At 68.6% G+C, this 14,681-nt stretch overlaps 1 protein-coding gene across 2 annotated transcripts; it reads left to right on the top strand.

Annotated features, from left to right (window-relative positions):
* The first annotated feature begins 309 nt into the window (after nucleotides 1–309).
* THRA (thyroid hormone receptor alpha) lies at nucleotides 310–13,746 on the top strand. Of its 2 annotated transcripts, none has more exons than XM_039697262.1 (11): nucleotides 310–345; nucleotides 4,941–4,986; nucleotides 6,521–6,752; nucleotides 7,735–7,796; nucleotides 9,445–9,545; nucleotides 9,625–9,772; nucleotides 10,739–10,944; nucleotides 11,855–12,001; nucleotides 12,076–12,334; nucleotides 13,274–13,458; nucleotides 13,650–13,746. In XM_039697262.1, the coding sequence occupies exons 3-11, from the start codon at nucleotides 6,700–6,702 to the stop codon at nucleotides 13,713–13,715; spliced, it is 1,227 nt and encodes a 408-aa protein (XP_039553196.1). In that variant the 5' UTR covers nucleotides 310–345; nucleotides 4,941–4,986; nucleotides 6,521–6,699; the 3' UTR covers nucleotides 13,716–13,746. The 2 variants fall into 2 exon arrangements, with proteins under 2 accessions (XP_039553196.1, XP_039553197.1); XM_039697263.1 differs by having other exon boundaries at nucleotides 4,938–4,986.
* Nucleotides 13,747–14,681: the final 935 nt, after the last annotated feature.

Raw genomic sequence — 14,681 nt, 5'->3', positions numbered from 1 at the left:
TCCCCGTGAGCACCGTCCCAAACTCCCGCGGCCACCAGCTTCACCCCACCGGGGGCACACCCCGGGGACCCTGTGGGCACGGTCCCCAGCTCCCTGCGGCCGCCGTCCCCAACCCCGGTGGGCACTTCCCTTAGCCCCCCACCCTGCTCTCACCACCCCCCGTCCTCGCTGTCGCTGTCACCACATCCCCGTGGGCACCGTCAGCGCTCCCACCACGCGCCCTGGCACTGCCACCGTCCCCACCCCGTGATCCCCATCCCGGGGTCACCTTCCCACGGCACGCCGCGACCCCGCCGCTCCCCCGTGGGTCCCCACGCGCTCCGCGCCCGCCGCCGTCGACCTCAGGTACGGCCCGAGCGGCCCCGCCGGCCCCGCCGCCCCCCGGTTGTTTACCGGGGCCCCCCCCGGGCCCCCCCGGCTGAGCACGGGCGCAGTTCGGTGCGTGGAATGGGGGGGTGGGCGGCGATCGCCCCGGGAGGCTGGGGACCCGCCGAGGGCTCGGGGGCCGCGAACCGCGAGGAAAAAACACGGGGAAAGATTTTTTTTTTTCTCTCTCTCTCTCTTGGAAAATCCGGGCGTTTGGCGTGGGGCGGACCACAGGCTTCGCCCTGAGCGGGGCGCGGGGCGTGGCGGGGGCTCCCCTCTGCACGGCGCCCCGCGGTCCCGCGGGATGCCCCCCACCCCAGCCCCGGGGGGGCGGATCCTGCCCCCGGTCCGGTGTCGCCGCCGGGGTTAGGGATGCGGTCCCAACCGGACTCTGGCGCGTCCCCACTGTGCGATGCGGGGAAACTGAGGCAGGGGCGGGCGGGCGCCACGGCCAAGGTCACCCCGGGACCGCGACCTTCAGCCGTGACCCCCCCCGCCCGGGGCTGCCACCGGCACCGACACCGGAGCCGCACCGGGAGGCCGGGCTGCGCCTCACCCCGCCTGACCCCCGGCGGCACCGGGGACCCCCGCGGCCCCGCTGGAGCGCTAGGGGGGCTGGGGCCGCCGTGAGGCGCGGGCAAACCCCGGTGGAACCGGTTTGGGGGGGCTCCCCTGCCCGGGGGTCTTGGCGCAGGGTGGGGACGCGGCGCATCCCCCCCTCCCCACGGCGGAGCCGTGCGGCTGCGTGTGCCCCCCGCAACGGTGCGGGCCCCGTGGAATCCCGGAGCGGGGTTCTCGCGTGGGGCTTCTCCCCGGCGCCCCTTCCCCTCCCGCGGCCGTGACCTTCGCGGGGCCGCGGCGTGGTCGCCCCGCGAACGGGCTCCGGGAGCGGGCGGCGCGGGCCGTGCGCGCCCGGTGTCCCGCACCCTGCGGAGCAGCGACGGGGGGACTGCGGGCGCACCCCGGACCCCTCCTGACGGGCGGCGGCTGCAGGAAGCGGGACCCCCACCCAACCCCCGGCTCCGCCAGCGCATTCCCGGGTCAGCGGAGACCGGAGCAGCGGCGGGGCGGCCCCGGGGGTCCCACCCCGCGGACCCCCGGCCCCGCCGGACCCCGCGCAGCCGCCGGTGCGTGGGGGCGGGGCCGGACGCCCGGGTCCCCTCCGGACTGGGGGGAAGAGGAGGAGGAGGAGGAGAAGGGGGGGCGCGGTGCAGGCGAAGGCGGGCGCGGGCTGCGCTCCCAGGGCCCCGCTCGGGCTGGATGCGGGCGGGGGGCGCAGCGGGGTCGCGCCCCCAGGGGCGGTGCCGCTCGGGATGTCCCCCGCGCTGCAGACCCTCGGGCAGGGTCGGGTGACTGCAGGAACACCGCGAGGACTGCCCCTTGTGTCCCCTTCTGAGGGAGGACGGGCTCCCACGGTGCCGTGTCCCCATCCCCGTGTCCCTGTGTCCACGCTGGGCACCTCGTGGCGGCCACCTCCCCCCTTCAAGCGGGGCCCCGCGGGGAGGGGACCCAGGAGCTCCCCCCCGTCCCCGTGCACGTGAACCAGAGCCCCCGATTTAGAAACGTCCCATGCCGTGCCAAGGGCTGAGAATAGCTCGCGGCGTCCCGGCACACCTCCTGGGGCCAGGGGCACCCCGCGGGGCTCAGGGCCCGCAGCCACCCCAAAGGGCTGAGGCTGGGCACACTCAGCACACACCAGGTGCTCGGGGGTCCCTCTTGGGTGACCTTTGCGACCTGTGACATCGGGATGAGCCACATCCTGCGTGCTGGCACAGGGGACACGGTGCTGGGGATATGGGAGTGTGGATCTTTCTCTGCCAGGCAGCTCCGGTGGGAAGGGAAGCTGAGGTGGGATGGAGAAAGGAGGCACAGCTGAACGCTCAGACACGGCGGGAAGGAGCGGCTGGCGTGGCCTTGGCTGGATGTGGTGTTCTTGGGAATCCTGTGGGGTTTGTGGGGGCTGCGGGGCCGCGGCTGGGTCATGGTGCAGGTCCCACTGTGGTGATGCAGGACCCTCAAACACAGGACCTGTCAGAGGCTCAAGGCCACAACGCTGGGTGCCCAGTCAGTGTCGGGACAGGTCACCAGCCCTGCAGCCACCAGCTGTCCTACGAGTGGTGGCTTCAATGAGCTCTGAGCCACAGGGAGGACACAAACTGGGGCTCAGTCATCCTGTGCCACAGCACAGCCCAGACCCCCCATGTGTGGGGAGGGGGCACTGGGTGGGCTGCCCTGATGTCAGGCCCGTGGCATCCCCTTTGCTCGGGCTGCCCAGCTGCTGTGCATGCCTGGGATTCCTGCAGCCTCCCAGCACGGCACGGCACGCTGTCCCCACTGCCACACGTGCCCGTGACACCGGGCACCGCATGGCACTGGGCACGGCGCGCCGGGCACTGGCACAGGTGTGCAGTGAGCGGGCAGCAGCCGACGCAGACACGCGTGTGGCACTTGGCACGGCCCCACACATGGGCATCGGCGCGTGCCGGGCGCTGCCAGCCGTGGCACGGCAGGTGCCCCGTGCCTGGCCACACTCCCACGGCGCGCTCGTGCCAGCCGGTGCAGCCGGCTTTTGCCAGGCAGATCTGCACCACCCCGATGCCCACCGTGATGCTGCCCTGGTGCCCGCCGTGACGCTGCCCCGCTGCCCACCGTGATGCCGCGGTGCCCGTGATGGCACTGCCCCGGTGCCCGGGGATCCCTGGCCGGCGGGTCCGCCCTGCCCCCAGCCCGCGCTAATCACACTAATTGGCACCGTGGCTAAAGCGCTTAGGCCCTCACCTCCCTGACCCGGCTGGCAGCTGGGCTGGGGGGGGTGCTGGGACCCCCGGAGCCCATCTGTGCTGGGGGGCAGGGACACGGCAGTGGCCCCGCGGGGCGGCCCCGGTGTCCGGCACCCACGTCCGGCTGCACGGAGGCGGTCATTGCCTTTGTGGAGGGGCGTGCCATTGCCTGGGGTCCCCGTTCCGGGGGTCCCCGGGGGTGGGGGTCTGTGGGGAGCGGGGTGCCCCCGCTGGGGCGAGGTGGCTCCCGCCGTCGGCCCAGCCCCGGACTTTGCCCCCGGCTTGTTTTCAGCCGCCTGCAACCACCCGACTCAGCAGAAACGCTCCCCTGGGCGTGGGGCTGGGCTGGGGGGGCGCCGGGGGGGCTCCCGCCGGCTGCCACCCCGCTCCCACCCCGCTCCCACCCAGCACCCACCCAGCACCTGGCGCCGCAGGTGGGACGCGCAGGTTTGGGTGCCGGCGGCGCAGGGTGGGCTGAGACCTGACTGCGCTCATCACACGTGTCCCGCTGGAGGAGGAGGAGGAAGAGGAGGAGGAGGAGGACGAGAAGAGCCGCCTCCCGTGTCTGTCTGTCTGTCTGGGCCGCCCCAGCGCGCCCGGGATTCCTCGAGTGACGGTTCCTGGAGCGGCACCGCAGGCTCCGCCGGGCGATCCCAGGGTGCCGGTGATGCCGAGGGTGTCAGGGGGCTGCTAGGGTCTCGCTGGGGTGGCGAACCCCGACCTAAAACGCCGCCCCCATCCCCGGCTTTAGCCCTAAACCTCTCTCGTTTGGGGCTGCACCCACCAGGCCACCTCAGTGGGGAAACTGAGGCAGGGTGGCCGAGCCCACCCACCGCACGCCGGCTTTGGGGACGGCCCAAATCCCACCCCAGAGCGGTCCCACCGCCACGTCGATGCACCCCGAGCCCCGCACATGCCCCCGAGCGTGTCGGGGCTCTGCCGGCGCACGGGGTCCCGGGGGAGAGGGGCGGGGGGCGGCGGGGGGGCCGGTGCCCGGCGGGGGCCGCGCGGCTCTGGATCGCTGCCAGTGCCTATACTTGGAAGTTCTCCGCGCGCCGTTCCCATATGGAACAAACATTTGCTGCAGCCCCCGGCTCTATAGGTACCGCCGGCCCCAAACCCGGCCTGGGGCTGCGGCGAGGGGCGCCCAGACCCCATGAGCCCCCCGAGGCGGGGAGTGCACCCCGGGCTGGTGGGGTGCCGTGCCTCAGTTTCCCTGAAGGGGCTGACGCAGGCGACGCCCCCTCCTCATTCTGGGGGACCCCTCATGCCAACCCCCCGCGCGGCGCGGGGTGCTCCGTGCACCCATGGGTGCAGCATCCCTCTCCCCCCCGTCCTTCGCTGGTAGGGGTGTGCTCGGCGGTGGGGGGGGCAGCAAGGGGGGGCCCGGCCGTAGCGTGGGGGTGTCGGGGGGGGGGCCCCCATCCCCGTCCGCCGCGTTTTAAATCCGCCGGAGGAATTTCTGTGGCGGCCAAGACAAACGTGACCTACTTTCTGCTGTCCCCGCGCGGAGCGGAGGAGCCCGGGGCTGGGCACCGCGCCCGCCCCGCCACCCCCCCGGCGAAGGATGGGGGCCCCCCGCGCCCCTCACACCCCTCCGCGCCGGGAGGGTCACCGGGGGGTCACGGGGGGGGGGTGTGAGCAGAGCCCCCCCATCGCTCCGTGGGTGCTGGGCACCCGTGGGGTGTGGAATGGGGTGGGCACAAAGAGCCGGGGGTGCTGTCGCCGTGGGGGGGTCGGGGGGTGCCCCCCGGTGCTGACCCCCCGCTCCACATCGTGTTTTTGCCACAGCAGAGCTCGCAGAGGAGGGATCGCCCGGACCCCCGGCGCCCCCCATCCCGTAAGTCGCCGCCCACCCCATAAATCACCCCATAGGTGACCCCCCCTCCTCACCAAGAGTCACCCCCAGCCCCAGATTTGGGGGTGTTCAGCTGTGCAATGAACACGCCAGGGCTCAGCCTGGCTGCGAGGGGCTGCCCTGGGTGGGAAGGGGCTGCCCTCTGCACCCCCTCCCCAAAGATCTCCCCTTGGGGGCCCCCCCAGCCCTGCCCCAAAAGTGGGGGGAGCTCCCCACGTGTGTGTTTGTGCTTTGCTGCACGCTCACGGCCCTGGGCAGGTTCTCACACTGCCTTTTGCACACCCACCCACGCCTGTGCACACTCACAGAGCCCTGCACAGCCCTGCACACGCACTGTCACACGCCTTCCCTGCCAGAGCTCCCCACGTGTGTGTTTGTGCTTTGCTGCACGCTCACGGCCCTGGGCAGGTTCTCACACTGCCTTTTGCACACCTACCCATGCCTGTGCACACTCACAGAGCCCTGCACACGCACTGTCACGCGCCTTCCCTGCCGCCACAGCCTCACACACCTGTGCGTGTTCTTGCACACCCGTGCACACGTTCACATGTGCCCTGCCACCGGTGAACGCTCACACACCTGTGAACACACTCACACACCTGTATGTTTTCTTGCACACATTCACACATGCCCTGCACACGTGTGCACGCTCTCACACACCTGTGCATGTTCTTCCACACACTCACACATGCCCTGCACACCTGTGAACACTCTCACACACCTGTGCATGTTCTTGCACACCCGTGCACACACTCACACGTGCCCTGCACACCTGTGCATGCTCTCACACACCTGTACATGTTCTTGCACACGCTCACACGTGCCCTGCACTCCCGTGCATGATCTCACACACCTGTGAACACTCTCACACACCTGTACGTGTTCTTGCACACGCTCACACGTGCCCTGCACACCTGTGCATGCTCTCACACACCTGTACATGTTCTTGCACCCGCTCACACGTGCCCTGCACTCCCGTGCATGATCTCACACACCTGTGAACACTCTCACACACCTGTACGTGTTCTTGCACACGCTCACACGTGCCCTGCACACCTGTGCACGCTCTCCCACGCCGTGGCACACCTGTACACACACTCGCACACCTCTGCACGCTCTTCCACAACCCTGCACGCTCTCCCCCTCCCCTGACGCTCCCGCAGCCTTGCACACCGGGGCCTCTCTCCCCTCCCCGTGCACACTCACCCCGCGGTGCCCTCCGGCCCGGCCCCGGTGCTCCCGGTGCTGTCGCCCACACCCTGCACGTCGCTCCCTCCTTGCCTTCTCGCACGTCCCCGTGCCCTTGCCCAGCCCTTGCACGCTCCACACCTCCTTGCACACTCACACCCACCCCCCCTCCCCATCGCCCACAGCTCCTGGGGGTACCCCACACTTCACCCCCCCTCCCTGGGGGTCCCCTCCGTGTCCCCCGGGGCTGGTCCCCTCCCCTCCGTGTCCCCCGGGGCTGGTCCCCTCCCCTCCCCGGGAGGTGCGGGCTGACGCCGCTGTCCCGCAGGGTCCGGCCCGGGATGCTGCGCGGTGCTGAGCACTGAGGGGCACCATGGGGTGCGCGGCGTAGCCCCCCCCCCGCCGCCGCGGACCCCCCTCCCCGCCGTGGCCGCCCCGCCGTGGCCCCCGCGTGGCGCCGGAGCCCCCTCGGTCGGTGCTGAGCGCTCCTTGATGGAATTGCGGTGAATGGAACAGAAGCCCAGCACCCTGGACCCGCTGTCGGAGCCAGAGGACACCCGGTGAGCCCCCACCCCGGCTCGGGGACACGCGGGGGACGCGTGGGGCACCGTGCCTGGCGTGTCCCTGGGCATCCCCGCGCCTGGCTGTGCCCTCTGTGTGTGTCGCCAGGTGTCCCCATACCTGTGCCCACTCTGTGCCTTGTAGTGTTGTCCCTGTGTCCCTGTGCCCACTGTGTCCCTTGTATCGTTGTCCCTGTGCCCGCTGTGTCCCTTGTGTCGTCCCTGGTGTGTCCCTGTGCCCACTGTGCCCCTTGTATCATTGTCCCTGTGCCCACTGTGTCCCTTGTATCGTTGTCCCTGTGCCCGCTGTGTCCCTTGTGTCGTCCCTGGTGTGTCCCTGTGCCCACTGTGTCACTTGTGTCATTGTCCCTGTGTCCCCTGTGTCCCCCCTCGGTGTGTCCCCCTGCATGGTCATGTACGTGTCAGTGCCCTGGCTATCCCGTGTGTCCCCCTGCCCTGGGTGTCCCTTGTGTCCCCGTCCCCTCCATGTGTCCCCACGCATGTCCCGTGGCTGTCCCCATGCCCTGTGCACCCCAGGTGTCCCCCAGCCCCCCCTGTACCCCACATGTCCCCACCCGTCCCTCCGCGCCCTCCCGTTCTGGGTGACATCCCCGTGTCCTGCGTGTCCCCCTGCACCCCACGTGTCACCAGGCGTGTCCATGCCCAGGTGTCCCCTGTGTCCCCACTCCTGCCCCCGGTGGCCCCCCCCACCCCGGGCGGTGCCGTGTCCCGGAGGGGGGGTCCCGGAGGGCTCTTCTGGGTGGGGAGGGGTCCCCAGGGCTCTCTCCTGCCCCCCCCAAAGCCGCACCCCACCTGTGACATCGCCGCGTTGCGACCCCCGGGCGGGGGGGCTGCCCCTTTCCCAGCAGAGGAGGGGTTCCGAGCGGGATTTTTGGGGTGCTGCTGGAAGTTTGGGGGGTGCAGCGGGAATCCGTGGGCGCCGTGCCAGCCTGTCCCCCCCCTCCCCCGCCCGCCCCCGCAGGTGGCTGGATGGGAAGCGCAAAAGAAAGAGCAGCCAATGTTTGGTGAAGAGCAGCATGTCAGGTACGGGCACCCCGAGTCCCGCTGAACCCCCCCCCGGGCACCCCATGGCTCTGCCGGGCACCCTCGGCTCACCCCAATCCTTGCCTGGGTCCCCTGGACACCCCCTGTGTCACCTGGGTCCCCCAAAGTCCGTGGACACCCCATGGGCACCCCAGGATTCCTGGGGGTGAGACCCCCGGCTCGGCGGGGTTCCCCGGGGTCCCTCGGACACCCCCTGTCCCCTGCGGGCACCCCAGCAGCTCCCAGGGCTGGACACCCCAAGTCCCTGCTGGGCAGCCCGATGTCCCCTGTGTGTCCCAGGCACCCCAAAGTGTCCCCCCCGCACCCCAGATCCCTGCAGGGTCCCCCGGGGTCTCGGCTTATCGGGGCGGCAGCGCCCTGGGGTGGGCGATAAGGGGGGCCCCGCGGGCGCTGCCCCCCTGCCCTGCCCCATTCCCCGGCGGGGAGCGGCCGGCGCCGGCGGGACCGGCCCGGGGAGGGCCGGGGGGGAGCCCGGGCATCCGCCTGCCGCCCGTGCCCGGCCCCCCGAGGGGGGGACCCCCACATCCCGCACCTGCACAGCGCCACAGGGGGGGTCCCCGCGCCTGGGTTTGTGGGATCCCGGGTGGGTGCGGCGGTCCCGGGGTGCTGGGGGCGCCCCCCGAATTGTGGGGGGGCATCCAGCCCCCTCCCCATCTCCCCCACCCACCCCTCGGGGATTCCCACGTCCTGCCCCCCCCCAAAACACGAGGGTGGGGTGCTGGGGGGGATACGAGGGGCCGTGCCTCACGGATGATCCGTGCCTCAGTTTCCCTCAGCAGCTGGTGTGGGGGGGGCTCTGGTGGGGCTGCCAGGCAGGGGGACCCCGGACAGCAGCGGGGACAGTGTGTCTTTGTGTGCCAGGGGGACGGGGACCCCCCCCTGCTGGTGCCAGGCCGGATAATGGGATAATGGGGGCTTTATTGGTGCGGGGGGCTCGGGCACCCCCCACACACCCCCAGCGTTAACCCTTGAGTGGCGGGGCAGACAGAGGGGAAACTGAGGCACGGAGAGGGGAGGAGGTACTGGGCATCCCTGGCATGGGGGGCGTGGGGGTCCCTGATGCTGCATGTGCCAAAGGTCCCTGATTTAGGGTGTGAAGGGGGTCCCTGATTTAGGGTGTGCAGGGGGTCCCTGACTCAGGGTTTCTGGGGGGTCTGATGTAGGGTGTGCAGGGGGTCCCTGATTCAGGATTTCTGGGGGGGCCTGATTTAGGGTGTGCAGGGGGTCCCTGACTCAGGATTTCTGGGGGGGCCTGATTTAGGGTGTGCAGGGGGTCCCTGATTCAGGGTTTATGGGGGGGCCCTGATTCAGGATTTCTGGGGGCCCTGATTTGGGGTGTGCAGACAGTCCCTGATTCAGGGTTTGTGGGGGGCCCTGATGTGGGGTCTGTCACTGGTCCGGGGTGCTCCAGGGGTCCCTGACTTGGGGTTGCCTGGGGTTCCCCTGTCATGGAGCACTCTGGGAGCACTTGGGGTTCCCTGGGGTCCCTGACACTGGAATTTCTGTCACGGGGTGCTCCGGGGGTCTCTGCCATGGGAATCCCTGTCACAGAGCACCCCGTGAGTCCCCGCTGTGGGGGGCCCACCCCGGGGTGCCCTGGGGGTCCCTGACTGGGGGGTCCCCGCAGGGTACATCCCTAGTTACCTGGACAAAGATGAACAATGTGTGGTGTGCGGGGACAAAGCCACCGGCTACCACTACCGCTGCATCACCTGCGAGGGCTGCAAGGTGAGCTGGGCCAGGGGGGCTTGGGGGGGCTCGGGGGGCTCGGCAGGGCTCGCTGTGACACCCCCCGCGCCCTCGCCAGGGGTTTTTCCGTCGGACCATCCAGAAGAACTTGCACCCCACCTACTCCTGCAAGTACGATGGGTGCTGCGTCATCGACAAGATCACCCGCAACCAGTGCCAGCTGTGCCGCTTCAAGAAGTGCATCTCCGTGGGCATGGCCATGGACCGTGAGTTGGGGGGCACGGGGGGGCTCGGCTGGTGGGGCAGGACGGGGTCCCAGCGCCGTGGGGAACTTTGGGGTGCCCAGAGCAGCTGCGGGAGCAGGCTGGGCTCTCGGGTGCTGTGATGCAGCAGCGGGGTGGGATGTGTGAATGGGGGGGTCCCAGATGGTTGGGGGGGTTCCAGGTGATAGTGGGGGGCTCTGGGGAGGTGGGTTTGGGGTCCCGGTGCTATGGGGTGCCCAGAGCAGCCACAGGAGGAGGCTGGGGGGGTCACTGTGGGGTGGGGAGCTGCAGTTGCGGGATGCATGGATGGGGGGGTCCTAGCTGATTGGGGGGGTTCCAGGTGATAATGGGGGCTTTGGGGAGGTGGGTTGGGATTGTGGTGCTATGGGATGTGTTGGGGGGGGTGCCTTGAGCAGCCACAGGAGGCTGGGGGGGTCACTGTGGGGTCAGCTGTGGGATGCATGGGTGGGGGATCCCAGCTGATACTGGGGATCCCAGGTGATAGTGGGGGGCTCTGGGGAGGTGGGTTGGGGTCCTGGTGCTATGGGGTGCCCAGAGCAGCCACAGGAGGCAGGAGGGTCACTGTAGGGGTGGAGTGCTGCAGCTGAGGGATGCATGGGTGGGGGTTGCCAGATGATTGAGGGGGTTCCAGGTGATAGTGGGGGGCTTTGGGGATGTGGATTTGGGTCCTGGTGCTATGGGGTGCCCGGAGCAGCCACAGGAGGAGGCTGGGGGGTCACTGTGGGGTGGGGAGCTGCAGCTGCGGGATGCAGGGGTGGGGGGGTCCTAGCTGATTGGGGGGATCCCAGATGATAGTGGGGGTTTTTGGGGAGGTGGGTAGGGGTCCTGGTGCTATGGGGTGCCCGGAGCAGCCACAGGAGGAGGCTGGGGGGTCACTGTGGGGTGGGGAGCTGCAGCTGCGGGATGCAGGGGTGGGGGGATCCCAGCTGACTGGGGGGCTCCCGGCAGTGGTGCTGGATGACTCCAAGCGGGTAGCCAAGAGGAAGCTGATCGAGGAGAACCGCGAGCGGCGGCGGAAGGAGGAGATGATCAAATCCCTGCAGCACCGGCCCAACCCCAGCGCCGAGGAGTGGGAGCTGATCCACGTCGTGACAGAAGCCCACCGCAGCACCAACGCCCAGGGCAGCCACTGGAAGCAGAAACGGAAATTCCTGGTGAGGGGATGCAGTGTTGGGGGCTCTGTCACCATCGCAGCCCCCCAGCCCCAGCTGGGATCTCTGGGCACTGGCACGCTCAGCACGGTGGCAGCGCCAGGGTTTGGGATGTCACCGTGCCCTTGGGCAGGCGAGGGGGGTTGGGACATCGCTCAGTGTCCTTGAGCTGGTCACCCCCAAAGGGTTCAGGGGTGAGCAGTGACCGAAGGGGACAGCTGTGCCCGCGGGTGGCCCTGGCCCCGGCCCTGCCGCTGGCCCTGTCACTGTCCCTGTCCCTGTCCCTGTCGTGCAGCTCCCTCTCCTGGCTGCTGCACCCGCCAGGCCACGGCTGCTCCCGGTGACATGGGGGCCCAGAGGGGGGGCAGGTCACACACAGCCCCCTGGGGCTCACAGGGAGGGGGAACAGGGTCACACTGCACCCCCAACACCACTGCCCACCGTGGGGGGTCCAAGAGGGGGGACACGGTGACACTGCACCCCCAGTGCCACCATGGGTGTCCCAGGGCAGGACATGGTCACCCCACACTCCCAACACCACTGCCCACCATGGGGGTCCCAGAGGGTGACACAGTCACACTGCACCCCCAAATCCCACTGTCCACCATGGGGGACATGGTCACGCCACACCCCCCAATGCCACCATGCTCTGGGGGTCCCAGGGGTGACATGGTCACGCCACACCCCCCAATGCCGCCATGCTCTGGGGGTCCCAGGGGTGACACAGTCACACCCCCCAATGTCCCCAATGCCACCATGGTGGCCCAGGGGTGACATGGTCACACTACACCCCCAATGCCACCACGGTGGCCCAGGGGTGACACGGTCACACCACACCCCCAATGCCACCATGGCAGTCCCAGGGGACACGTGGTGACACGGCACCTCCCCAACACCACCGTGTCCCCCACAGCCTGAGGACATCGGCCAGTCCCCTATGGCCTCCATGCCCGACGGGGACAAAGTCGACCTGGAGGCGTTCAGCGAGTTTACAAAAATCATCACCCCGGCCATCACCCGCGTGGTCGACTTTGCCAAAAAACTGCCCATGTTTTCAGAGGTAACGACGGGCCGGGGGCTTGGGGAGGTCTGGGGTGACCTGAATCACACCAAACCCCCCAAAACTGCCCCCAGCTGCCTTGTGAGGACCAGATCATCCTGCTGAAGGGGTGCTGCATGGAGATCATGTCGCTGCGGGCGGCCGTGCGCTACGACCCCGAGAGCGAGACGCTGACGCTGAGCGGGGAGATGGCGGTGAAGCGGGAGCAGCTCAAGAACGGCGGCCTGGGCGTCGTCTCCGATGCCATCTTCGACCTGGGCAAGTCCCTCTCTGCCTTCAACCTGGATGACACCGAGGTGGCCCTGCTCCAGGCTGTGCTGCTCATGTCCTCAGGTAATGATGGGCAGAACGGGGTGGGCACCACGGTGCCCGGGGAGGCGGAGGGTGTGTTGGGTGGGCATCCCGGTGATCAGAGTTCTCGCTGTGCTGGGGAGGTGTTGGGTGGGCAGCCTGATGCCAGAGGTCCCCTGCAGCTTTGGGGGGAATTGGATGGGCACCCCCATGCCCAGAGGGTGTCCATGGGGATTGTTGTGTTGACACCCCCTTGCCCACAACCCCCAGCGTTTGGAGGTGAATTGGGTGGGCACCCCAATGCCCAAAGTCCTCACTGCCCTGGCGGTGTGGTGGGTGGGCACCCCAAGGCCAGAGCCCCTGGCATTTGGGGGTGCATTAGGTGGGCACCCACCCTGATGCCCAGAGTCCTCACTGTCCTGGGGTGTGTTGGGTGGGCACCCCGATGCCAGAGCCCCCCAGCATCTTCATTGGGTGGGAAATCATGCCACCCCTGGATTTTGGGTGGATTTGGGGTGGGCAATCCCAGTTCCCAGATCTTCAGGCAGCTGTGCCAGGCTGGGAGGGGTCCCAGGAGCACGAGGTGGGCACCCCAGTCCCTGGTACCCAGGAGCACAGGCTGAGCCTCTAATGTGGGTCCGTGGGGTGGGCACCCCAAAAACCAGGGGGTGCATGGGACACTCAGCCCTGTGGGAGGGAGAATCCCTGCAGTGCTGGGCTGGGAGAGGGGCTCCTCCACGGGCAGAAAATGCCAGGACAACAAGGAGAGGTTTAAACTAAAAAAGGAGCGATTTTGATGGGGTATTGGGAAAAAATTCCTCTCTGTGAGGGTGGTGAGGCCCTGGCACAGGGAAGCATCCAAAGCCAGGCTGGATGGGGCTTGGATCACCATGGGGCAGTGGAAGGTGTCCCTGGTGGCACTGGATGAGCTTTAAATCCCTTCCCACACACGATCCCACGACGATTCCCTGCTTCCCGCAGACCGGACGGGGCTGATCTGCGTGGAGAAGATCGAGAAGTGCCAGGAGACCTACCTGCTGGCCTTTGAGCACTACATCAACTACCGCAAACACAACATTCCCCACTTCTGGCCCAAGCTGCTGATGAAGGTGACGGATCTGCGGATGATCGGCGCCTGCCACGCCAGCCGCTTCCTGCACATGAAGGTGGAGTGTCCCGCCCCAGGACTTGACGAATTTTGTTTGTTTGCACAGGGAAGGGCCCCGACGGTCGAGCGTTCCCTTTATTGTCCTTCTCTTCGTAGATTATTATTTTTTAAGCATTTATTTCCCTCCCTGAGAGGCTAAAATATTAAACTAACTGCACTTTCCACGCCAGCCGCTTCCTGCACATGAAGGTGGAGTGTCCCACCGAGCTCTTCCCCCCCCTCTTCCTCGAGGTCTTCGAGGACCAGGAGGTGTAGGGCCGACACCCCCCGCCCCCCACCCTGTGCCTTTGGAAGGAGGAGGAGGAGGAGGAGGAAGAGGAGGAAGAGCAGGGAGGAGAGGAGGGGGCTCTGGGCTGCACAGGGAGAGGCTGCCCCGGCTGGGGGGCCGTGGCCATATGCACTTTTGGCCGGGCAGCAATTTGGGGGGCTGGGGTGGGGGCCAGGACCCTCCCCCGTAGCAGGGCAGGGGCTGGCACCCCCATCCACCATAGTGGGGTGAGGGCCAGGACCCCCCCACAGCAAGGTGGGGGCCAGGACCCCCCCACACAGCAGGGTGGGGGCACAGGGGGGGCACAGCGGTGGCAGGGGGGACCCCAGCCCATCGGGGTGCAGGGCTGGTGGACCGCCCCCCACCCCAGCCCACTGGGTCTGCCCCGGCTGGGGTGACCCCCCTGTGTCCCCCCCCACCCTTATCCCCAAATTTGGGGCCAGACTTGGGGTTTTGGGGGTTCTCTTGTCTTTTTTTGGGGCTGAGAGGAGACGATTTTGTGCCAAGCGCCGCGGATGGTGGGCGCTGCAGGACACTTGGGGGAGGCACACCCCCCTCAAACCCCCCCAAACTTTTCCGTTGTCCTTTTTTTTTTTTTTTGTTGTTGTTTTCCCCCTTGTCCTCGTGGGTTTTGTCGTGTCCGTCAGGAGTTGCAAAGGCCCCGGAGGCGCCGGCTGGGGGGGCGGTGGGTGCCTCCCCGGGACCCCCCACTGCACTACTGCCCCGGCCCCCCCGGCAGCAGCACTTTGGGGGGGCTGCACCCCCCAACTGCCCCCCCGATGCTCCCGGGGGGGCCGGGCTGAGGCGGGGGCCGGCAGGGGGAATCCCACAGGGGGCTTGAGGGGCTGGGGGGGCACAGCTGCGAGGGGGCACCCGGGAATGGTTTTATCACCTTTTTACTCTTTCCCCCCCCCCCAAATTTAGGTTTGTGAATTTTTTCTTACCTCAGGCGG

Source organism: Passer montanus, unplaced genomic scaffold (genome assembly GCF_014805655.1).
Source record: "Passer montanus isolate IOZ18808 unplaced genomic scaffold, ASM1480565v1 scaffold117, whole genome shotgun sequence".
Lineage (NCBI taxonomy): Eukaryota > Metazoa > Chordata > Aves > Passeriformes > Passeridae > Passer > Passer montanus.
Note: the sequence above shows the minus strand (reverse complement) of the source record. Positions and strands in the feature narration are given on the sequence as shown.